Source organism: Heliconius melpomene, chromosome 13 (assembly GCF_056956725.1).
Source record: "Heliconius melpomene rosina isolate 202511_hmr_F chromosome 13, ASM5695672v1, whole genome shotgun sequence".
NCBI classification, from domain to species: domain Eukaryota; kingdom Metazoa; phylum Arthropoda; class Insecta; order Lepidoptera; family Nymphalidae; genus Heliconius; species Heliconius melpomene.
The window spans coordinates 5741377-5768423 of NC_140401.1; the positions used below are offsets into that span (position 1 = coordinate 5741377).

The 27047-nt window shown below is 31.3% G+C and overlaps 4 protein-coding genes across 4 annotated transcripts in view; 3 read left to right on the top strand and 1 right to left on the bottom strand.

The window, feature by feature from the left end:
• The window catches only part of LOC146532688 (uncharacterized), a 32680-nt gene extending 7480 nt beyond the window's left edge, over positions 1-25200 (top strand). Inside the window, exons 2-5 of the mRNA XM_085196368.1 lie at positions 1821-1882; positions 22522-22687; positions 23169-23290; positions 23499-25200. Coding sequence (XP_085052494.1) covers positions 1856-1882; positions 22522-22687; positions 23169-23290; positions 23499-24230 — 1047 coding nt within the window. The 5' untranslated portion in view covers positions 1821-1855 and the 3' untranslated portion in view covers positions 24231-25200. The remainder of the gene's footprint in view (positions 1-1820; positions 1883-22521; positions 22688-23168; positions 23291-23498) is intronic.
• LOC146532689 (uncharacterized) lies at positions 2265-4691 on the top strand. Its single transcript, XM_085196366.1, has 3 exons — positions 2265-2502; positions 3361-3396; positions 3921-4691. Exons 1-3 carry the CDS (start codon positions 2443-2445, stop codon positions 4689-4691), a joined length of 867 nt encoding a protein of 288 aa, XP_085052492.1. The 5' UTR covers positions 2265-2442.
• On the bottom strand, positions 18927-19546 carry LOC146532690 (larval cuticle protein 16/17-like). The gene is made up of 2 exons (XM_085196580.1): positions 19401-19546; positions 18927-19298 (listed from the first exon to the last, which is right to left on the bottom strand). The coding sequence occupies exons 1-2, from the start codon at positions 19407-19409 to the stop codon at positions 18945-18947; spliced, it is 363 nt and encodes a 120-aa protein (XP_085052706.1). The 5' UTR covers positions 19410-19546; the 3' UTR covers positions 18927-18944.
• Positions 25201-25770: 570 nt separating the features above from the next.
• LOC146532691 (uncharacterized) lies at positions 25771-26957 on the top strand. Its single transcript, XM_085196369.1, has 2 exons — positions 25771-25828; positions 25913-26957. Exon 2 carries the CDS (start codon positions 25918-25920, stop codon positions 26914-26916), a length of 999 nt encoding a protein of 332 aa, XP_085052495.1. The 5' UTR covers positions 25771-25828; positions 25913-25917; the 3' UTR covers positions 26917-26957.
• Positions 26958-27047: the final 90 nt, after the last annotated feature.

Here is a 27047-nt window from a genome sequence, read left to right on the forward strand (position 1 = left end):
AAACATCCTCAATGCGCCAGTCGTGGTGCAGCGGTTAAAGCGTCTGACTGTAAATGCGACAAATTGAGGGTTCAATTTCCACTCAAGGAAATTAAATATTTATTAGCAAAAGCTCGGCGTTGAATTCCGCCACAGAGTTCGGCGGAAAGTGGGTCATAACACCAGGTTCCCTCTGCGTACCTTGCTATGTGCGGGTGACAGCGTGAAGCTATGTAAAAAAATATAAATTTAATAAATTCTTAATATTAGGCGCATACCTCAATGCACAATACTGCCTAACCTAGAAATGTCAAACACAAAAAATTTACAAAAAAAACAATAAGGCGATCATAGTACAATATTATGTGATGATAATATTTTACTTTAGAACAAATTATCACATAAAATTTGCTAACCGATGCACGGCCATGCCGCGGCCATCGTACTCACCTACATTTTCAATGTCACAAATATTTCACGTCATGTACGTACAACGTACAGACATACGAGTTATGCTCGTACGCCTACAAGTAACCTTGTCGAAACTAGAGCAAAAGCACTGCGAGCGCAAGCTTAAGTAATACTTATCAGATGTAAATGCAACGCGAGCTACGAGTCTGTATGGAAACAAAACATTATGGTCCACTTGTAAGAAGGAATTGTTGACACGGTATGGTACCGCTAGAAGTTATGAATGTTTTGTACGTGATAATAGAAATAAATTGCTAAAAAATTGCTTTGTATTTTATAAAGTTTTAATTATGGATTATATATATTTTTTACTGTTTCACGCTCTATTCCGCATATAGCAGGGTAAGTAGAGGGTGCCTAGTGTTAAAACATATCCCACTTTCCGCCGAATTATCGAAGCATTGCGTTACTCAATAGAGTGACAGAACTCTTTTGCCGAAGTCCCAAATCGAAGAAAATAAAATTATTAGCAAATTATAATTCGTGGGAAATGGGAATCGAACTCACAACCTATGCGTTACAGTGACACGCCGTTCGATCGCACGTCGATCGATATAAAAAAATAACATTATATAAGAATGTGACAATTTGTTTTTATAAATCAAAATTAATATAGCTAATCTACATTTTTACCTTCAATAAAAACATTTAGAAATAGGAAATGTAAACTACATCAATTTTATTCTAACATATTTCACTAAAAGTAATTACTACGGTATTAATATTGCTCTTGATCTGTCAAAATCCACTGACGCTAATTGCAATGAAGGTTGTATTGGTTATATAACCTTGACTCATGAGACGAGGATGAAGGTAGCAATCACAGTTCTATCAATGATCAACATTATCATTGGAGGCTATGCGCCACCATTTTATTATTATTGCAACTACTTATATGTAATTACTGGTACTGTAATTACTACATATACATACATACATAAACATATAAACACATATACAAACATACACATAAATCGACAAAACTACTTACAGTGTAATAATATTATACAAGATATTTCTACGGTGAGAAAAAACATATTAATATTAGTCTTCATCATCCCTTACACTCATACTCTTGTCTTGATAATCAGATTTTTTCTTTTCTTCCATTTTATGTAAATTACTTTAAATATTGAAATCATACATATTATTAAGAGGCCCTAGTGGTGCAGTGACACAGTGTGTGACTGTCAACGTGACGGTTGTGTGTTCGATTCCCACTCGGAGTACATTAAGTATTAACACTTAAGTTTTCACTAACTACCCTGCTAATTGCGGTATACAGTGCGAAGCTAATTGCGGTATACAGTGCAAAATAATATATGATTATTAAATATTTAATATTAATTCTCCTTTTTTTATTTTTACAGATTCTTTCACATCCAGTGTACTGTTGTGATGAACAATGTATAAACAGAAGCTATTTTTGCTGGTACGTATTTGTGTCCAAATATTATTTCTAGTGTCCAAGACTTGTTAATTACCATATTATTTATGACTACAGGCTAAAGAAGCTTGATAATAAAATAAGAACGTTTAGCTGTTTTTACTTATATTTTGTGTTTAAGTGTTACTTTCACTAATTCGTTTTGACAGTCACATTCTAAAATATTTGTTTTAAAATTAGAGAAAATAGTTGTAAAAATTGGAATTTTAAATTGACTTAATATGACGGATATCTAATAAAAACAAAATAGATAAAAAATTACAATAATTCACCTAAAAGTGATGTTTTAATTATTGTCTTGATTTTACTTTGAATCGTTGATAAATAGATACAGGTGTAGCTCACAAAAAAAATAGAAAGAATGATTAAATATACGTAAATACTGCAACTTTAATATATGAATATACCGTCGCCTATCAAAACCCTACACAATTAATTTTCAATAAGTTCGCAATGAAGCGATCGATACTAAAACTTTTATTGTATATCGACTTGCTTGTTTCCTATCACAATTTATATGACATCCATGATGTAATGTTGGAGACATGAATTTCACTTTTTTATGTTTAGTCATCTTCCAATGTGTTTTATTAGACGTGTACGCGGTAAGCTGAATTAGTTATATAAGCTCCTTAAGCCAATATATTGTTATTAAAAGTATTTTTGATACAAATATAAACTTTTCCTTTTGCCTTTTTCTGAATGTAAGCCACATTTCAATAACAAACGGGCAAAGCCATGGCTTTGCTCATTACTTTACTCATTAGTGATGTATCATAGCTGAGTAATAAATTCTTTCTTGGTAAGACTAATTAACTCTATGTTTCTTTAACTACTGTATGGTTAATTTCGATTGCTGCGATTGGATTCGATTCTACAGCTCTATCATTTTTTTATAACTGCCAGCCTCTTGTATAGAAATAGAAATACTTGTCCTTATTTTTTTTTTATTTCAAGTTAATAAGAATATTTCTTCGCTCTGGTGTCGAGGTAAAGAGCGTCATTGAGATCCGCCACTCAACACGCAATGCCTCCAGAATTCGGCGGAAAGTGGGAGATGCAGTGTCTTAACATTAGGTTCCCTCTGCCTACCCTGCTGAGTGCGGGATACAGCGTGAAGCAATAAGCGAAAGCGAAAAAAAATAATAATTATCAAAAGAAGGAAGTTTAAATAAAAAAAACATACATTAACTTATATATATTGAATATCTATAAAAATTAACATTTAACTAATAAATGATAGGCAACTGTTGTTATTGTTACTTAATATATTATAAACACCTGTATGGCATGTGGGCTGCCTACTTAGCATTTGCAATCAAAAAAGCATTTTAGAGATTTTTTGTGTAACCCCGCCTACTGTATTAGGTTCGAATGTCATTTAAATTATAAAAAAACTTACATCTCAATGAACCTTGATGTCATGGATTTTTAGTTTAATTAATACAATTTTTAATTTTCAGCGGTACAATAAGGACGTATTATGCGTAATTAATGAGGTAAATGTTTTTTACACTATAAAGAATTTATATCGGTTTATTAAATTCCCAATACTTTCTTATTATGATAGTTAAATATGTTTTATTTTTATTATGATTGTTAGATATTAAATCTAACACCTATACGTATACAACATAAAAAGACAATAAATTTGTCATATTTATTGTCAGTGGAATTGACTCGAAATCGACGACGAATTATATTTTAGAAGATTTTCGTTTCACGTTTCGCTTCTCAAATGTATTCATATAGCGCACAAGTGCTAAGCGTAACAAATTCTTATGCAAATTATTTGCATAACCAAATTTATTGTCTATATAAATAAAAACATATCACGAATACAATTTAAATATGAAATATATCAATAGGCCTCAAATATTATTAAAAAAAAATCGTGTCGGCGCGATTTCCGCCCACGTTTCTTTTATTGTGTAGTATTTTTTAATTCTTTACATTATAAGTGATGAAATATCATTTTTAGATAATTTAATTAAAACAATATGTTCTTATAATTTTAATTCAGGATTATTTCCCGATATGCAAAACAATAGCAAGAGCCAGTCGAAGAAATATTAATAACAACTTACCAATTTATGAACCTTACTTACCCAATATTAAGAATGCGAAATTTTACAACTGTACGTCAATAGAATGCACGCAAGTTAAAATATATTCTATAACCCAAATAACATCACCATCAACGCCATTGCAGTACTGTTACTTGGAAACATTAGAAAATTATAAATGTGAATCTTTAAAGTACTATAATTATAAAAATATTGACAAACTATTATTCCTATCGAATAACGTGCCCAATAAATTATTTTACCTGATCGATTGTTTGGCGTACTCAGACGGTGGGCGGGTGTGCCATAAGAAGGACGAAGTTGATTCACACACCAAATTAGTAGATGTTGGGAATATGGCGAGGCCGAATGAAACTAACGTGTTGTCCCAAGAGGAATTTATATGCGAGCAGAGTAAGAATAAAATAAAATGTGATATCGATAGATTCGTTCCTTATCCTGATGGCTTAAAACTAAAAGAGTTCATTGATATCGATGCAAAAATTCTATTAAAAACTGATGGGAATTTAGTTACTCTACAATATACGTGTGTCGACTCTTGGTGTGGATACAGCGGGGAGATCGTCCGTACACGAAGATCTGAAAGGTATGAACCTCCTGGTGGTAAAGTGTACAGGTGCTACTATGCGAAAAGACAGCAAATTTGCAAAGAATTATATGGAAGCTTCAGAAGCTTATATAATGAACGCGACTATCTTAGTACTTAATATATTTATTGCTTAAACTTTATTAAATTGTTTATTTATATTCAATCCAAAATAATAAAGACTGCAAATATTCGTTTTATTAAACCGATTTTTAAATGTTTAAATTGCATTTTCTCCATTTTCTTCTAATATCTCTATTTATATCTATAACATGTATATTAATAAAATACATGCCTCGAATGACTTAGAAATATGTAAACGGATAACATATATGTATGATATATGGCGCTTGATTATGCACAGACAGACATTGCATAACTAATACGTAACGCGATTATACTCCCTAATAACTAATTAGGTCACAGAGCTCTGTATAGTCGTCTATAATTAATCAAAGTCTAATTCAATTTGCATTTTAATTATTAATAAACTAATAACCATTCTATTTTAAAAAGTTATTTAAATAGTTATATTTAGATAAGTAGGTTCATAATAATCGGTATAGTAAAAATACATTAAGTATGGCATCCATTATACCTAAGTATATATATATTTGTTTTTATAATAATACTTAGAAATATTTTATAATATTAAAAGTATTAATTTGTATTATAATAAGCAACAATTTACGAATTTTAATATTTAATGTTAGTTTGGTCAAGTATGTACAATGAAAAATTTTTTAATTCAACTAACATTTTAAAAACCAGTCCAGCAATGTAGGCTATAAAGATTTAAAGACACTTTGGTCTTAAACACAATTTACGTCACGAATTCTCGAATCAACGAGTGCTGGTACCAGATACATTTTACTTTCATGCAATCGCCCTGTCAGTGAAAGTGGACGATGTTCCAACTGCGCCTATATGTAAGACCAGACTTCTTTCAATTTTGCAAGCATAACACACATAAAATACCATTTTAAATAAATTTCATAAATATTTATACTTACCTTGTATTATAACATAAATTTAAATTAAAAATATCCATTTAAAACCTTCTAAATTTCTTAATACAGATTATTTTTTTTCTTTAAACACCTTGAACTACTCGCAATATTTATTATAAAAATGCGGTTTTTTATCCATATCCGTTACAACGAAATTATTTCTTGCATAATTTCTTAAATATAACTTAAAAAAAACATTTAATGCTCAATATACTGCACTCTAATATTACGATGCACTTTGATGAATAAAGTGTAAAGTGTATAAATTAAATGCTTATTACGTACAGCCCGACAGTGAGATTGCCTAAGTCCCCCGTGAATACAAACAATGATGGAGGTTTTCTGAATAAAGAGGTAGCACGGGTCTGATATACATTTTTTACCTTCACCTAGAGTTAAGACACTCCGTTCTCGTTAAGACACTTCCGTTCCCCATTTCCTTCCTAATTCTGGAGGCATTGCACTTTACCTCGTCACCGGAGCGAAGAATTTCATTTCATTTTCTGGAGTGGGAATCGAACCCACAGCAGGTTGTAGTTTAGATTCCCACTCGAACGTCCTGACTACAATATACTCGTACTATATCTTCATCAATACCAGTCAATCCACAACAACCTTCATTTTCATCAACGCTAGTAAACGTATCACTGAACGGATTTCAAACAATAGCGTGACAGGCACCGAATACTCTCAACGTTCGGAAGTGGCAACTGTTTGGCACACAATGCGCATTCTTGTTGAAACTGTTAACGTAACGAGAATGAAATAATGGTGCTCGATGATATCTCGTTGTTTAACAATAAATAGATGAAGAAAATATGGCGTTAGTGTAATAAAAAAATATGCGTCAGAAATATTTACAAAAAATGTAATTAAAAGATAAATTGAGGAAGTTAAATAAGTGATATTTTAATTTCTTTGCTCTGGTATCGATCTTCGCCACTCAACACCCAATGCCTCCATTCGGCGGAAAGTGGGGAGAGGAGTGTCTTAGCACTAAGCTACCTTGCTATATATGGGATAGGTACAGCATAAAGCTGGTAAAAAATGTATGATATTATTACTTTGAAATTATATAATTTTATATTTATAAAATAAATCGGTTTTAAATTTTATTGTGTTATATCACATTTTTATACGAAAATAAAATTTCAAATAGACATAAAATTTAGATTTTAAAAATATATAAATGTTCAGAAAATTGAATTAAAAGATAATTTAACAGATAGCCAATGGCCAGTTACAGTAAGACAAAGCAAATGTAGAGCAACTTATCGAGCTACTAACCTGCAAATTACGTAATCTCAAAGCGTTCCATAGGGCTGACTTCACGGTTTAAAAATTATATTACTCTATTACTTTAGGCGATTATCATAAAAGAAACGATAAATTAAAGATACAACTAGTATGGTAGTAGTTGTTTAATTTACAACTGTTGCTTACAATTTATCTAAAAAAATTTTTTTCTTTAGTCCATATGTAGCAGGGTAGGCAAAGAAATCCTGGGAACTAAGTGCTAAATTATTTACGTGCCCCGCTTTCCGCTAAATTCTGGAGGCATTGCGTAGCAAAAGTCAATGACGCCCTTGTCTCGACACCAGAGCGAAGAAATGGAAATTTTAATTATTTCATTTCCTCGAGTGGGAATCGAACCCACAACCTTTCGCGTTTACAGTCTCGTTTATGCCCCTGCGCCACAACTGGTCTCTAAAATTTGAATTTAAATCCGGAAATCATTAGGGTATCGAATTATAGGTCAAGAAATATAATTTATGTCTAATATCTATAATAAAAAACACTTACGTCAATAATTCTCATAAATTACATACTAGACCACTTTCACATGTTCTAATTACAATTAAAATCGGAATATTCTAAAATACGTAAATAGGCACAATTATTAGTAATTATATAAAATTAAATTTATTTTTGGAAACATTAAAAAATATATATTTTCACTTATATAATAAAATTAAACTGGAAATATACAAAAAAAAAGTTACATAAATATTATATGTAATACTTTAGCGCCATTTAATTTTTACTACGTTTTAATAACCCAATAAGCTAGTCAGTTTGTGGTATAGGTAATATTATCTTATTTTATAATTAAAATTTTAGTATAAATAAAATTGATGTTAATATACTGTTACCGGATCCTGCTAAATTCTTAAAAATATATACAAGTTTATCATGAGTAATAAAATAAAATATCAAATTCTTTTTTTTTTAATTAACTTTAAAATATATATTACAGAGAAACAGATTTTGCCTAATTTTAAATTTCCTCATAATACTTTCGTATACAATTTATCAGATGATATTTACAAACAGAATGAAGTAACACAACCCTAAAAGGAACTATAGACGTGAACAACGACTTAGCTTGGCCGAATCGGCCGCTCTCACGCTGCCTCGTAGGATACACCCACTAATGTAAGAAACCTGAATCAATGGTATTCATTAGTATGACCTGCTTTCAAAATTATAGATTTATGTAATATTACCTATTACTAAGAAATAAAACCCTGTAAATCGGGAAAGGATATTGCTTCACTCAATTATTTATAGTATTAACGACTTCTCATTGCAATTATCTTGTTGAGAGTGTATCACTTTTTTAAATGTCAGTATAAAGTAAATTTGTGTGAAAAAAGTTTGCACTCAAATTTTATCTCTCATTTGACCATGTAAAACAAGTGATATATTTTTTGATGTAATTTAAATAATTACAATGTTGAATAAAATAAAAAATATTTTGGTCAAAAAAATCATACATATCATATATACATAGTTTTATTTAAGAATTGTACAAATAATTCTACATTCTTTCATGATTGTTACCTTGGTAAATCTTGAAATGTAGAAGCTATTTCTACTCTACGAAGCTATCTCTACTTACTATAAAGCTATATCTACTCTTGTATTAATAGATAATGGTTCCCAATAACTTATTAATGAAACTGAGATGAAAATGTGATGAAGACTGAAAAATAAACCTTTCTGAATTAGTGCCATATAAATAATACCAATATATATACGTAGATGTAGATATATATACATGTATAAATGACATCTACAAGCGATAAAACGTTATGAAGCGATTTCTGAAATGTTAAACTTGCTCTTGACACCAAATAGTAATTTGATGACGAGTTTGGTCTATGAATGTTATAAACAAATATACAAATAAATACTAGTACTTAATTAAATAAGAGATGAATAAAACTAAGACAAACACACGGTGAACGTAAATTAAATTGAAAACGATATTTGAAAAAAAACTAAAATTAAAATATAATTATTTGTTAACGCCAATATATAGAACAGCTCTGTCATCATCATTTAAAAAAAACAAATATATTTCTTTATATCAAAAAGCTTCTTGATTCTTGACTCTATTTCAACTTACTTTTATCCACCAAAATACTGCAAGAGGTAAACGAGAAAAATATAATTCATAATTCGATCTGATTCATCCGTGATGTAAATCGCTGTAACCATTTTATTTATCCACAACATAGCAGATGTGGTCACGCAAGGAGAGATAATCTAGTGTCAATGTTCTACGACGAAGCGTTTGGAAGCTATTTGTGAAATGTTAAACTTGCTCTTGAAATCAAATAGTCATTTCATTACGAATTTCGTCTATGGATATTTGAAACAAATATATAAATAGATTTTATATATCACTAAAGTTTACTATAAATATTAAATACATAACAAAACATAAACGAAGAAAATTAATTGTCAAGGAGAAATGAAAAAAGTTTAAAAGTATACAATTATACATTAAAAATCGAATCCACGGCTATCGTAATAGCAATCAAATGCTATGCCACTGCGATGGCCTTTATTCCATAAGTCTTTTATAAAGGTAGGCGTAACAGAGTAAAAGGAAATGTCTTAAAACTAGCAATTGAAAGATTTTTTGTATGTTATTATAGTCTTTGTACCTGCAACATCTTACTTAGTCCGCGGATTGCAACAACACAACGTGCCTCATCCGTAACGCTCCACTTATAAGCATTTTGACATCAAAATTACATCTTATTTAGAATTCTAAAATTCTATGTTGGTAATTCAATATTCTTTATCGTATATTATAAAGTATTTAATAACGTTTCACAGGCTTTGACCTAGACTACATTTGAAGTTAAAAAATTGTTGACAATCTATAAAACTTGCTTATAGTTTTTTTTAATTATAAATGTACAGTACCTTATATTATATAATCCATATCCATATCTCACACAACCTATTTAGGTCATATTTCGCAAGCAAGTTAGAGAGAGACGTATTTACTCAAGTTAAGTCCAAATTGGCAGCAAGGCTGTGCAAGTACAAATACAGTTGAGTTACATATTGTATATTTTATTTAATGATAAAAACCTTAAGATAAGAAATGAAGCAATTTATTTAAATTAAAATAATTGAATAAGAAGTTATGGACTCGTTACAAGAAACAAGTAAGTAGATACTTTTGCGCTTGTTTAGGAGAAGTGAAAACGTTTCTCAGACCATGCATTGTACTCACATAATATTATGTTCTATGCATACACATGTCTTGGTGGTTTTTTTTTATAATTACTTATTATGTAAGCCATGTAAAACCACAGATATAACTAAATGAGAGTCATTTTAATTAGGAAAAACATTATTTTTTCATACAAATAAACATCCGCCGCTCTCCGTTCCCCGGAGAAACGTAGTGTCTTAACACTAGGTTCCCCTGCTTTATGCACGTTTATATATTTATACTAGTGGGCCCGGACGCGGCTACGCCCGCGAAAATATAAGCCTAAATAACTAAAATAAGTTAAAAAATAATAATAAGTGGAGATTTATTATTAGAAAAAATATCTGAGTAACCGAAATGAACAAACAAAAGAAGTAAAAGTACCTAAAGTTTGCCGTGCGCGCGTCCTAAACATTTTTCTATATTAAATAATTATTAATTTTTGCGAACAATATTAAATAAAATCCCAAATGATTTAAATTACGATATTTTAAGTGCATAACATCGGTATAGATAACCGAACTGAGATAAATTAATTATAAGTACATAAAAAATAATTACATAAAAAATAACAAATAATTACATAAAAAATAATAGTAATTCGAAAATATATAAAAATTTATTTATTTTATTTCAAAGTCATCTGCCCGTTCGCGTCGGTCATACAATACCACTCGTAGGCTAGGTCATTTGGAATCAGTGACATCTTAATTATTTATTAGAATGTTATACAGTAAACTATAATTTCAATCTAGTTGAAATGCTAAAAGTGACTATTATATTTATTTTCATAAGGATGAATATCAAATATCAATTATAGAAATCATCAAATTTTTGTTAATGTATACAAATCTATATCGGCGCGCGCCATGTATGGATTAAGCAAACTCACTTTGGGTGACGTTTTCTTAAAACAACAAACTTTGCAAGCTATTGCTTAGCAACGCGTAGCGACGATTGTTTCTAACATGGCGGAATAAATTGCTTGTCAAATTAATTATTTTAATATCAATATATTAAAATAATTAATTTGACAAGCAATATATATATCGAAAATATTACAAATATGAGAAAAAAAAAGTATCCTATGTTCATCCCGGGACCCTCAAGTATCTCTATATGAGTATTTTATCACAATTTAATTAGCGGTTTGGCCCTGATTGCTTAAAGTACAGATAGACAGACAGACAGACAGACAGACAGACAGACAGACAGACAGACAGACAGACAGACAGAGTTACTTTCGAATTTATAATATAGGTATGGATATATATATACACACATATATGTGTACTTAAATGGAAGTAGGATCTGATTGAATTGCAAGAAACACGCTAGTTAAATATGGCGCCGGTGAGGCGATAATGCTACTAGACTACATATTTTATTGTTATGGTTTATTTTATTCCTTGTTATTCTCGTTGCCAAGTTCACATGCCGTTGCATATGGGTAAAATTATAAGATCCTAATATGTAGAGTTATTTTTGGATGCAAAATGGATATATACTCGTAACTAACCTACGATTTTTACATATAACTAAAACAAGCAAACGATTCCGCTTACGTTAATTTTTTTCATTTATATCATTTATAAATAGTTTAGTAATTTAATTGCCGCCGTATCACAGTAGTACAAGCGTGTGAATGTAAACGCTACGGTTGTGGGTTCTATTACCACTCGGAGAGATTAATTATTTTTTATTAATATTTTCATTTTTTCACCTTGATAACAAGGCAGAGCGCTGCGCTGAATTTCGCCATGCATTACGCAATATCTCAAAAATTTGGCAGAAAGGCGGGAGAGGGAACGGGTAAAGCTAAAAAAAATATAACATTTTTAAATATCATCATTATTTTCTAATAGCGTCTGTTTACAAAAATTTCATTTCTTTAGTCATATAGTACAGATGAAATGTGCGTTCTTTCCTTCGAAGTCTTTGATTTTGGCGTGACTTCAGCAGTACCTAATAGTTAATTACTTACAAGTATATATTAATTTTACAAACGTCATATAATTCATTGGTGTTCACCTTGAGCTCATATAAATATGTGTATAGTATATAATATACAAAAGCCCATCCACAGCTTACAATAGATTATTATTAATACGAGGTCTTCGCCAAAATTACCCACGTACAACAGTAGAACGTAGATGTATGATAGTTGCTATTTGTATAATGACACGAATCTCACATTGTGCGTACTCGACGTTGGTTTCGTTCATGTGAATTTTTTTAACATTGATAATAAGAGAATTTGACTGCGAATAAAATTATTCTAACTTTCTTAAATTTCATTTCTTGTTTAGCTTTATCAAAAATATGATAATATGTTAACTAATACTTTAAGTTTAGAAGCAACCTAGCCTATGTCCCGCAGTGGACTTTAAAAGGCTGATGGATGGATGGAAGCAAAGTAGCAACAAATTAGCCTTATAAAATCTAGAGACACTATTATAGTATGAGGCTCGCCCTATGGCACAAAACAATTACATTTCGCGAGGCCTAAGCTGAGCTTTGCAAAATAAAATAAGAATATTTTCAAAATATATATCGGTTTGCAAATTATCTTTAGCTTCGGAAAGCCGAGTGGACTGCTATCCTATATCTTATAAAACAAAGTCGCTTTTCGTGTCTGTCTGAACTTTCTAACTCTTCTTCTTCTAAACCACCCAATGGATTTTGAAGCGGTTTTCACCATTAGGTGGAGTATTTCTCAGGGAAGGTTTATATATAGTTTATTTATTGTACATTCCTATGTAAATTAACATAAATACGATAAATGTGTATAAAGTCCTACCCGTTGAGACACTTCCGCGCATGCGCTGCTTTAATGGTAAGTACTACATGAAAATAATGTACTGGAGTATTGTTCCTCTTAATAAGATCTACAAAAAAGTCTGCGAGAGCATATTCGTATCTTTTAAGATCAACGTGTATTGATCATATTTCTGTCTAAAAATTGTAATTTCAATATATTTTTTATTGTGAGGGATATTTTTCCATAATGGTATTAATCCTTATCCTTTAAAATACTTTATTATTTTTTTACGTTAAACGAAGATAAAATTTGCTTTTTATACTATTTCGAAATTGCGAATAGTTTTAGAGAAAAACGCATTTAATTGTTGACACATCCCGCCGTTGACACATCAGCTGTATGTTACTCAAGTTTCACTTATCCCTTACTCTCAGCATATAAATAAGTGTATTAGTTGGTCATTTAATGTAGATGAACTGTCTTTTACTGTTTTTTCATTTTAATAAGTACTTTAGAAGTTGTTAGAATATCAAAAAATCCTTGCTGCGAAACGGCTCGCCACTCGCCATGCGTCCGCCGCGCCCGCCTGCCTTACACGCATCGGTGGTTCAGTGGTAGAATGCTCGCATGCCACGCGGGCGGCCGGCGTTCGATTCACGGCCGATGCATTCTATTTAATTTTCCTCACAGGAAGCCACGTAGTGCTTGCTTTTCATCAGGGACAGAATACCCTCTTCAGCATTAACCACAAGCTCGAAAAAAAAAAACCGCCTGCCTCTATAGCATATTGGTTTCATATTTTTTGTAGTAGTTATTAGTAGGTAGGTTTTTGTTTATAATTTCTTCCGTTAAAAAATAGTCATTTAAATATATTTTAATAAGTACTTGAAAAGATTAGTAGCACAGATTTAAAAGTACGGTACCTACTAAAAAATCCTTGCTGTGTAAAACAATTGGAAAATCCTTATTGAAACTACGAAAATGCGGGTTGCATTAGGGTTTAATTAATTTTCACATTATCTTAAGTGCTTTGCAAACATACATTATATGAATAATCCAGTAGTAAAAGCGGGCGAAGCCGCAAGGGGGTCGCTAGTCATTGTTATAAATTACAAACAGAGCACGTGTACTAGATAGTTAAAAAAACCATATAACATTACACCAATCAAAACATGATTGCTTTTGACTTAAATATTCAATTACATTACAACCATTATCTGTATTATAGAAATCGATCCACCTACATACGGTGTCATGATAAGGAAGCTGTTATTTTTTTTGTACTGTTAATATACAGTCCACGAGGCTTAAGCTTGAGTGTCTCTACACTAAAAGTAGAATCATAAAAACGCCTTTTAAAACAAATTTTATTATTAGAGATCCATAAAAAATTACCCTATTCATTAACGTATCTAGAGATATTTTAGGGGAGGGGGAGTCTAGACTTTAGCTTTGGACAGATATGTTCGTATAAATGTTTGTTATTTATATTGCTAAGATAATTTATTCATTTGAAACAGAATAATAAATTTATTAATAACCGACTTGGTATTCATGGGTCTCACAACTTTTTACGGCAGAAGAACTGAATTGCGAGACTTATTTTTTGCAAGATATCCTATTGATGACTATTTAGCTTAGCTTAGCTGTTTATAAACACACAGACTGTAACAGTATAGAAAATCTTATTCATTTGAAAAATAATTAATTTCCTTAGGCAAGTAGGTAGGCACATAATATTTCATTGAATACCAAAATTGTATGTTGACGTGTTTATCTTTTTAGGTCGAGGGCTAAAATGGACACGCGACTGCATAATGCATTCAATTTTAATTTCGAATGAATGAAACATTTATTCCAAACAAATATATTCATAAAACAATGTTATCGGCTATGTGACCGCACAGAGGCTAGTGTCGTCAGCGAGACAATACACCTAAACCTTGTCTAAAATCTGCCTGACTGACTTATTCAAGGTTTCGCACAAAAAAAGTGTAAATTTCAGTTTCTGATATCAATGTCATTTAAATAAAAAAAGGAAAAGTGCCTATTATTAAAGAGATAAAATATTTAAATTTTCTAGCTATTGTTGTACTTAGGCAAATAATCAAAAATATAAAACAATATTCATACATTCAAATTAAATATCTATCTGTAAGAAATATTTTGACACTTGCAATTCCTAAATATGTACTGGTTTTCTCAGATGAATTGGTAGACAAAACCTACTAAAGTGATAGACTGATGACGCAATGATAGCACAGTACTAATTATTATATCCATATACAATATAGATAATATTTGTATACATATATATATACTAAGTATATAAGTATGCGTACATACAACCAAACACTTTATGACTTGCGCCAATGCAATTCATTTGTTCACCAAAAACATTATGAAGTTATTGAAATATGATCGATATTTCTAAATAGTTGAAACATATTTAAAATGTGGAACGCGAATAGATATTAAGAAAACCTAATATCTCACCTCATCTTGAAATCACAATAAATTGAAATAAATTTCGATATATCAACAGTTGCGTACGTTTTACGTTATAGTCGAGTGATATTTATTCATGCAACAGTTACCAAAATCGTCGCATGTTAACGGCGTTAGTTTTTACTTCGTTATGGAATAATTGCCTAACAAATTTGCAAATATCCTATTTCAAAGTACTTTTTTGTATATATACATAAAAACATTTGATTATCGTATTTAGCAATTTTAGTATTTTATAATTATTGTTTTTTAGATTTTCTTGTTTAGAAACACCACTGCATTAAATATTGTAAAATTAGGTTATACGCAAATAAACATACTGTTATATTTCGTATATATAATAAATAATATACGATTTTAAATATTTTTTACAACTGCTTATCTAAGCAGGTCACGAGTGATTGCGTAAAAATGGCAAGTTCTGAGTCACCAAGTGCTGGTGTCTTCCCGCGCGGGTGAAAGTGACCAGTAAGCCATCGATAGTACGTACATATGTACCTAAGCAGTCATTACTATCCTTCACCAGTTTCCCCAACATGGCACGATACCGGCTAGCATCGCAGGATGCAAGATTTCACATTCCTTTAATGTCTAATGATATATTTAATTACCTATCTTATTTTTATAAACTAGGAAGGAGTTACAACGATTTTTTTTTATAAAATTAATTACAAATTAATCACATATGTCAATCACGGCGTTGAGTTGACAGGCAGAAGTGGGACACGGAGTGTCTAAGCACTAGGTTCCCTCTGCCTACATTTCTGAGTGCGGGATACAGTCTGAAGCGGATTAGATTTTTATTTAATATCATATTTGTTTTTTTTTACAAATATTATAAATACATGACCTGATAAAAATGGTAATTTATGTTAATATTTTACCTCTATATAAATATTTATAATAATTTTGATATTTTAAAGTCACCACCTGTTGCTTATTCGAGTCGGCAAAAAAGATAATAAATAAACATTAACTTTAACAAATTATTTGTCAATAATGGGAGCAACCGCACCCAATAATGAAATATATATATTGAAGTATAGCATATTTATTATGTATACTACTTGTATATTATACGAGTAGCTTTTTATTATATTATGAGGACAGTCGTGGAGCCCAACCCTACTGTGTGCGCGATTCTAATGCATGTTATTTCAAAACAAATATAAACACCTAAACCAATAAATATTTATATTCGTTTTAAATTAAATATATTTTTTTGCAAATTAAAATTTAAGACGTGTCAGCCGATATGCATAATACGCAAAGGATTTCAAAGGCAATATTTACTTTTGTTTTGTCAGAATTCGATCACACGCTTGCATGCATACAGTATTAAATGTGACAAGTAAACCAAATACCTCATAAATTATACAAGGAAGTTAGAGAGCTGTTTTGGTGAAATTTCTTCTAGCTTTCGCCCGCAATTTGTTTCTATTAGGTGTCCTGACGTTTTTATTACATATAAAAAGAATAAATTTATGTTTAATGAAATGTAAAGAAAAACTTAAAAACTACAAAAGAATACATAAGAATAAGATAAGATAAACGTATATAAAATATGTAAACGAAAAATTAAAAAGTGTAGCGCCTTAATTATGACGTGTTCGAATATATGCCAAAATAAGCGTAATCTAAAAATTAATACGCAACGATAAAGATTTTAAGATTAAAAAAAACGGTTGATAAGTCCATAATCATCACTTGAAAATGCGTAGATTGTGCAAATATTATGTAACAATACAATACAGATGTTTTGGCACTTGACTTCCGATCGGACGTGTAAATTCTTTGGGAACAATGATGTAAACATTGTTATTTTCTAATGTAGCCGTTCACGTTGTTTGAATATTAAATATGGAGGTATACCGTTGTATTAAAATATTCGAATAAGGGAGCGCGGGGTTCAAAGTACCACAGGTAAGTAGTTCAGTAGAAAACAGTTGGATATAATATTCGGCCTTATTATGTCACGTTAACACTTTGACCACTTAAACCACCTAAGAAGTGAATGTTAATTAAAAATACTTTATAAAATTGATTTACAAAATAAGAAGAAATTGAGGGACATATATAAAAATATAGATTCGAATTTAGAACCTCCTCTTTTTTAAAAGTTGGTTATAAATTATTAATTTATAGAAACAGTATAACAAATAAATAAATTAATATAAAATCTATGCTCTTTAAATGTATGAATTTGCCTTCACAGTAAAATTTTTACAATTATAATAATTTCCCACATACACCATTTAATTTGGGTTAGTACGCGTACCTGCCTACCTGTAAAAGGTGGGCAACCTTGCGCACCACAGCATTACGTCAGGCTGCTTTCATCGCGTGAGAACTGCTATGGTTTGTATCTCGCATCACTTTCGATGTTTCCGGGGAATTTGTTATTTCACTATATTAGAGCTTAGTATGTGAGCATACTACATTATAGACTGTGTAAAGTGGAATAGGTTCAGCAGACCTGAAGAAGAGAAGAAGCCAGACCCAGGGAAAAACCGGGATTAATACGAGGAGGAAGAAGATGGAGCATAGTATGATACAATATTACACTAAAATAAAATCTCTTTTACCTCTTTTACAATTAACAAAACATTAAAATGCTTTTAATGACATATGTAATTACTTAGTACGTAAATATGAGATTGTTATGAATTATAAATTGTATAATATATGTACTTTAGATGTCTTATACCATTATATTTAAAAATTCAATTAATGTTTATAACGATTCTTCATAATTAAAATGGAGTTACCAAGTTTTTGCGGTAATAAAATTACAAATATGCAATCTACATTGCTTATATAGAATATTAAAATAGGTAAGCGTCTTACAAGGTAACATTAGTACGTGCAATGCGGATTTGCGCGTTTTACAAACCCACACTGTGTGGGTGGCGCCTACGAGCTTGAACGACCATAGTCCAGCTAAAGCCTTGTGTATTTAGAGTGATCTATATACTTAATTTAATATATATACCTATCAACTTTATAATAATTACACACCCACTATCGACATATCCCATAATAATTAGCAATTCAATGATTGAAACAAAAAAAAAGATTTTATCTATACTACCTTGTGTATAAGGTTGAAAGAATGATTAAAGTCTTATATAAGAACTGTAACTCCTCCATGGAACTCCACGGAAGCAGCAAACATAGATCTTTCGATTATGAGAGCTATTCTATGCGAGTAACTGTACTTTAACCCTATCAGATGCTCGTGCTTTGAGAACATGACTTATCAGGTCGGTATTTGCATAAGGGTCAGTGAATTTACATTAAATAAATAAGTTCTGTAAACGTTACTTGCACAATGTGACTAAGAAATAAGTCTAAAATAAATTCCATAGAAACTTATTATGTCACCCATATACGAGTAAGACGGCGCTGTTCTATTTCATGTCTATTTATGGTCATTGGGGCGATGTTAGCAACCGTGATTCATAGGATTTACCGCTGATAATCTCAGTTTTAGAAGATATAAAGTACCCAACCATTTTAGAATTAAGATAAAAAAAATGTTATAAAGAAAACATGTAATAAGTATTTTTATGTTATTTATTGTACAACTGGTTCAGGCGCCTTAGGCAAATGGTTGCCCTCAACGTGTGTGCCATCGAGGCCAGCGCTGTATTTGGTGACGTAGGTCTTGCCATCATCTCCTACGTAGGATACTTCGCCTTCAGTGATGAGTACGTATCCGGAACCATCAGCAGAGGGCACGAGGCGGCCTCGCTCTGAGACAACTGTACCCTCAGCAGTCACATAGCGTAGAGCGTACTGTCCAAACTCATCGTGGACCTCTTCATGTTCCAATGCTGGTAGAGCACGGATTGCTGCTATGCCTACTGCGTTGGTCTCAACAGCAGGTGCAGCATATACCGCAGCGATGATACACAAGCTAACGATGAACTGCAAATAATATTATTATTTGATTACACTCTATACTTATAAAATTTATAAGCAATTTGTCTATATGTTTTTTATTTTTTATATAAATTTATTAAAACTTACCAGTTTCATTTTGATGTTGTTGTAATTAGATGTTTTAGTTGCAATTGGAAATTGTAAACTGATGTCAACTTTAGCGAAGGTCTAGCTTTTAAACAACCTTAATGATCTTCAATTTAGAAATTACAAGTATCTAATTACAAATACGTAACATTCTAAATTTAAAAATCATTACATAATGTTAATGTCTTTTTTCGAAATATTTGATTATTAACGTTAAATATTTTTATTGTAATAGACTATACTACTACTATATAATAGACTTAAACTGTCCTTCAATATCTGCCGTTATCTGCTACACTTATTTTATATGAAACCCAAACTTAAACATTAGGAGATGTACTTTAATAATAGTTTTAACATTTTTTATAAATTAAATTATGAACCTTCTGACCTCTTATTTAGCTGACAGAGTTCAGAAGATGTGAAACTCAAGAAATCTCCTGGATCATTAATCAGCATGGGGTCCCACAGGGGTTCACTGGTCCTTTTCCCTTTTGATAGGTTTTGATAGGATAAATGATTTACCATATCTAGTTGAAAAGAACTATGAGATAATATTGTTTGCTGATGACACGTCATTGATCTTTAAAAATCGTTCTATATATTTATGTCTCATAACAAATTGTTCTTATTTAAATAAACATAAAATGAAAATAATCCAAGTATTATACATAATACTTTTATACCCGGACAACTGGACATGCCTACACAGTATTGTTCGCCTCAATCAATAGGTGAGTCATGGTAAATTGTAGAACCTATGCTATAACTTGAGGCATGGATTACGCAAGCCACAGTCCACAGGTACAAGGTCCTTAAAGGGGACAGACATCAATTAATAATTAAATACAATCCACGTGTCCGTTAGTTACATCAGTTTCGAAACAATAACTTGTTAAGCCTCGTGACATAATCCGATTTCCGGTCCAATTTCACCGCTAAGTATTTTTGAGTGACAATTACACGAATAAATAAATATGTGTACCTACTCAAATAATTATATAATGTAATATAGTTATATTTCTATATATATTTTGTTTGAAATTATATTATGTTTAAATTCATATGTCTATAGTGTTATTTAATATCGTAAACAAAAGCATATAGAGAGCGAGTTAAAACACTAATCCATCCTCCGCTCTCCACGAAAACAAAGGCATTCCATGTTTGATGATGAAACCTAGCGCCATTCATTGTTTAACTAGATTATGTAAAGAAAATATTTTAAATATAGACATTCCTTATTTCCATTAGATAAAAGGAATGTATTTAGTCAAATAAGTACAAAAAATCTAAGTGTTAGCCGGCTTGCCCGACAAACACCGTTCTTACCTATATACATATTAATATAATATACGAGGCTTACTATAATATTTGTGTGCCTCCAATTAAAATTATAATTAGTCTAATTTATTTGCATTCCAAACAAATAATTATGATCTCGTTGTTATTCTTAAGCAAATAGCTAATATGACGCACTGTTTGCGTTTTATTTTTATTGCATTGGATATCTATTCCGATTATGTCTGTATTAATGGATGTCTACGTCATTTATGTAGTCAAGGGGATTCGTTTGACCATAAAATGTGACAGTCAATTAAAGATTTGTGTCGTAAACATAAATAAAAAAAGATATTAAAAAACTAAGAGTATCAGTTTTCGCAAATAGGAAGTATTTCATTGTATAGTTTATAATATTTTTTTTTATATTCGGTCTTTTTAAGCAAATTAAAGCGTTGGGTTCTGAATCCAAGAGATATATTTATAATATCGCTCTTTACATAATTACAATTACTACTTCTGACACAAAAATTTTAAAAAAAAAATCCACATTTTTAATATGAAAAACCCTATGCCAGCCAATATTGTAATCTTTGGTTACACAGTATACCATGGTTACGTCAGTGTTTTACATAAAGATTTGAAATTCAGTCATCTAATCTGACATGCGTGTGTTTCCGCGTAGGTCCTTAGTTGTCGGCCCACGTCTGTTCCCGAGGTTACGGCAACACCAGCCTCGTATGTTTATGTTGATGAAGATGTATTATTATTCTAAAGCACTAGTCATGTATAAGGCTACAGTTAGCGTCCAACTGCGTTTATGTTAGATATTTCCTCGTTAGTGACTAATTGTGTATTGGACACTTAATATACGGTTTATTGTTTAAAGCAGGAAAACGGACAATTAATTTTCATTTGTCTTGGACCAACGAATGAGAAAAGAACGTCTAGATATAATAATGACTAACGTTCAACAAAAACTGGTGACTAAAAAAACTTAAAATTTTGTCTACAAATCCTTCTAAAACTAATCTAATAATATAATCTAATTTACATAATCAAAATGTTAGGGGGCTTATACCATACCATACCATAGAATTCCATTACTTCATAGCGACCTTCGAGGTCTATTTAGCACTTGGCTATTGTTTAAAAAGTACTGATTCCGTGCGTCCCTAATTCGTACTTCACTATTGTTTTTCAAGATACTCAAGGCAAGAAGACTGCACCCATAAAAAAGTTATACCTAATGAGAAACTTACAACACATTGCATTTTTTAGAATAAAACTCATTTAGGTTTTTAGTAAAATTAGCTGAAATATGTATCCTTGACGTAACTCACGTTATTTTGCAACTATGTGCGTTCCACAATCATCAAGCACAAAAACAATATGATTGCAGAATTTTATAAAATAATTATTCAAAAGTGTATTTTTTGTAATAAATTTAAATATTATATAGATTTAAATTTTTTGTCCATTTATAACACTTTACAGCGGTACATATGTTCGATTGTAAGCCCGACTGTTTGTAGGTTCGATCCCAACTGCAGTAAGTTTAATATTTTAATTTCCTTGCTCAGTTGGAACGCGGAAAAACTCACGAGAAACGGAATGTCATAACACTCCGTTTCCCACTTTTGGTTCCCAGGTTTCCTTCGAGTATATGCATTGCATCCGAGCGTGAAGATAAATAATAAAAAAAAATACTTTAACTCTCAACTTTATAATTATGTTTTGAAATAATATAGAAAAAATAAAATAATCAATAATTTAAACATCACAATATATATATCGTTACATTTTTTTATGCCTAATGTTTTCTCCCCTATTGTTCCAGATGTGCGCGTACAGTGCGCTGGCTGCGTTAGACGGGTACAGCGCCCAGCAAGATCCTGATCAGTTCCACATACAAACAGACGAAGACGACGACCGCTATTTCCTTTACCAGACACACAATGGACAGTACCGCAAGGAGCGACGCCTTAAAGATGGTTCTGTTGTCGGTAATTATTTATACAAATAAATATACCTTTTGTTTCTTAAACAATTTGGATTCAAGAAATTTCATAACAATTATAACTTACTATAGTTATCTTTATAGGGAACTTTCTACAGATTTTTTTTCAGCTTTATTCTGTATCACGCATATAGCAGGCAGGCATTGCGTGTTAAGAGGCGGAAGTCGACGTCGCACGAGGACTTGTTACTAAATGAAAATTAATTGATTTCCCCAGTTAGAAATCGAACTCACAACCATCACGATTATTGTCACACGATTGTGCCACTGCGCCGCCTCTAATTTTATACATAACGGGCGTAATATAAAGTTAGTGAAGGATTCCTTATAGTATTATTTTTTATAAAACTTAATTTGTTTTTCCGCCTACGCGCCCTTGACTTCCCAACAAAGCTACCATTGAGGCCTTAATCTGTGAATCATAGTACACCTACCAACCTACCAACAAATTAATGTTTTAATTCCAGGAACCACAGGGTGGGTGGGCGCCGACGGATATCTAAGGCTGCAAGATTATATAGCAGACGGCCAAGGATATAGAATTTACAAATCAAAAACAGTTTACGTCGGTGAAAACCGGCCAATTAGTGTATGTATTTGAATTATTAAAATTATTTTCCTTCCATTCTTATAATAAACATAAATTTTCAATTCAGAATTTATTCTATCTTCACCTAAATATCAAGATTAATAAATTACACGTAAATCAATATATTCAATACTTTATTTTTAGAGATAATATAGCAATTATAAATTATTAACGAAAATAATTCAAAATTATACTCTGTCTTTTTCAGGAATCTTTAAAAATAGCAAAAACTGCTCCCACAGACTCAGGTTATAATATAACGCCTGCGCCGGCTCCTCATCCACCACGAGGCACTCCACGTTTCACCACCACTACGCAATCTCCGTTATCTTATTCTACACCAAAATTGCACAGCCAATATCCCTTAGACGTCACGATCACACCAACGCCGCAAACCTTCTCTTATCCAACTTCTACACCTAGAGTTGAAGTCTCACCTAATTCAATAGATTCATCAACCACTTATGATATAAGACCAACAGTGACGCCAATTACAGCAAATGAAGCTTCATCTTCACCAAACCCATACGACTACGACTTATCAAATACGAACACAATTGATGGATATTATGCGAGTGATAGTTCACCACACGGGAGATATGATATTTTCAATCCAAATTCCTATAGACACGCTGATGATTGGACAAGAAGACAGAACCCTAGAATCCGCGTAGGAGATGGCTATACTCCTCAATTCCCGGGATATGATGGAGTTGCGTTTAGAAGGAACGGTTTCCGTTATTACCTTCCAAAACAATATCATGAAGAAGAAACTGATGGATCTGATGATAAAACAGGTAGCTTTGGGTACGTAGACCCATTCGGTATTCGACGAGTAATATATTATAACGCGTCACCAGGACAAGGATTTCAAATTCGTAAAAATAACAGATATGTTGGACATGATGCCACGCCTTACGATCCGAGACCTGTGAAATGAAATAGTAATGACAATATGTGTATATATTTGTGCTGAAGTTACCACCTCCAGTATTTCTAGTTAAAGGAATTTCTTAAATGGACTGGTAGAGACAAAACGATTAATCTTCGAACGAAATCTCTTAGCCATATTGCTTAGAATAAGTAGTTGTATTATCAAAAAATATTATACCTAATGTATAATAAAAAAAAACTATATCAATCATTAACATTATATAATAAAAAAATAATTTCATAATTCATGTGCCATGAAAAAACAGGAACAAATGGTATACGTTTATTTTAGCACAATCGTGATAATTTTATATTCTATGCAATATAAAATAACATAGCAGTTATAATGTCGAAATAGTACCGTAATATTATCTTAGAAATTCCAATAAAATACTAAAAAAGGCCATAGGCTTATATGAAACGAGCATTGAACTTGACTCGGACTTGTATTCTTGCTAATATGTTTGTGTAGGCGCAACGCGATTACGATCTTATAGCTTTATAAGGCAATATAACTTTTTAATTTCAGAAGTCGAGTCTACTACGCTTTTAAAAAGGATTGTATATGTATAGTATTCTTATTATAGTATTTAATATGAATGTATATTTTTAATTTATATGATTTTTAAGCTTAAGCTTGGTGATTGTGATTATTTACATAGTTGTAACGAATGATTTGTCATTTTAGTTCAAAAATACTTTGTCGAAAGTAATAATGACATCTCGTTGCTACAACTATATCGCGGTGGGAAGTATTTATTACGTTTTATTTATTTAGTTCATATCGCTACTTGTATAGGACTGCACATGCTTATTTCTGTTTTAATATATTAAAAAGAGCACAATAAACTTAAAAATAATAAATATACATAACTCATTGCTTTATCAAAGTACATATTTTTAAATAACTTAATAATAATTGCCTTAACTGAAACGCAAATCTTAAGCTGGAACGAAATAAATATTGAAAAAATGTAGTTGTTTATTTTTTATTCCTAGAAGTTGATAATCGTCTTATAAATAAAAATAAAAATCGCGGAATTTACTTACTTATAATTATATGTAACGCTGTCAATTTTCTTGAGACAGCAAAAACAAGTTTCTCTCACAAGGACGACTATGGCGACTCCGTTTCTTTATATTAAATCTTCTGAAATAATGCTTTTATAATCATATAAACAGTGTGAATGAAGTTATGACTTGATGGTTAAAATTTAAATGAAAAATTTTATTTTCTCCTTTTTAGAGAGTTGAAATAAAAAACCTTTATTATTATTATTATTATTATTATTGTTTTTAATTTATTTATATTGTAGGTCTTTTTATTATTTTATTAATGTGGGAAAGATTTAGATCTCTAGCTATAACAATATAATCTATACGACAGGTTTTGATTTTAAAACTAAATTCTACTGAACAAATTAAATTTAATTGAATAAGTAATATACTAATGATATTTTGATAATACTGAATTGCATCCAGAACATTACCTCATACTCTTAATATTATTATAATAGATCAAGTTTAATATTTAAGTCGTATAGAAATGTATATAAATACAATCACAATAACTTTATTGAATCAGATCGCTACTTAATTCCTCAGGTACAGTATATAACTTATATTAAATATTTTTATATTTGTATTTTTTAATCCATAGGCATATTATAAATTGTCATTTTTTTACAGGAAATATGATTCCGTTTATCGTTTTATTTTTGTTCGCGACGACGGCTTTGGGGGCTGATTACATGTCCAATTATGACGAAAATCAACACCGAAGCGGAAGCAGAGATTCTCATACTATCTTCCCCATGGACTATTTCGATGATATATTTAATAGAGATCTTAAAATTAAACCAGATTCTATGTTTTCTTACAATTTCGAGCAGACAAGACGTGACCAACCTCCGCAAGTAGAAATGAGAGAAGAAAACGTTGGAAGATACTTTCACTCACGACCAACGACAACCACACCTGGTTCCATATTTTCCATGAAGGCAGAAAATGAAGCACAACACGTCTACCCAAACATGAGCCCTAGAAACAATTTTGATAGAAACGAGTTTAGCAGAGAAGATTTTAGCAGAGACGATATTAGCAGAAACGATAACAATAGGCAAAGTTGGAACGAGCCACCAAAGTCCTCAGTGCCACCTCCCCCTAAGTTTGCATTTTCAAGAAAACACAATGAAGCCCCTCGTGAATTTCAACAACCACCACAATATCATAACCAGCCCATGAAGGTAGCTCAACCTCAAAACGAACACAGACATGGTATAAGACTTTATCAACCTCACCCTTCACAAATCCAAACAACTGTTAAACCAGCTATGCAATGGACTGAGGATTACCACTTTCCAAGCCGGAATATGTTTGTTCCTACTCCAGCTCCGTACGTTCCTCAATTCGCAAAAGAATCTGAAATTAAGTTCTCTCCGTCTGCTTCTTATGTATCAGATTCAGTGAACGATAATAAACGAACACTCCATCACAATATGCCTAGAGGACATCACAAATTTAATGATTTGAGAACTAATTATGAAGAAGTTGCACCCGTAAGAAACCACCATGTAAACTTACCACAGGCACCTACCACAGTTCAGCCGACCACCGTGCGCGCGATGAGTGATAACAAAGCTCCTCCTCCAGTTCCCACACTATCGCCATGGTACGATGGTTTCGGTAAATAATGTAGTAAATGTAAATATTATACGAATCAATACAAATAAATAAAGAATTTCAATAAAATGTGTATTTTTTTAAGTATTTTTTTAAATAGAATTACATAATAATAACACATTAATACATAAAATTCAAAACT

Bases quoted from the DNA above. Each gene is read 5' to 3' on its own strand.
- LOC146532691 (XM_085196369.1), top strand. From the start codon at position 25,918: ATGATTCCGTTTATCGTTTTATTTTTGTTCGCGACGACGGCTTTGGGG.
- LOC146532689 (XM_085196366.1), top strand. From the start codon at position 2,443: ATGAATTTCACTTTTTTATGTTTAGTCATCTTCCAATGTGTTTTATTA. The intron at 2,503-3,360 runs GTAAGCTGAATT...TTTAATTTTCAG, and splicing joins TTTTATTAGACGTGTACGCG to CGGTACAATAAGGACGTATT. The intron at 3,397-3,920 runs GTAAATGTTTTT...ATTTTAATTCAG, and splicing joins TATTATGCGTAATTAATGAG to GATTATTTCCCGATATGCAA.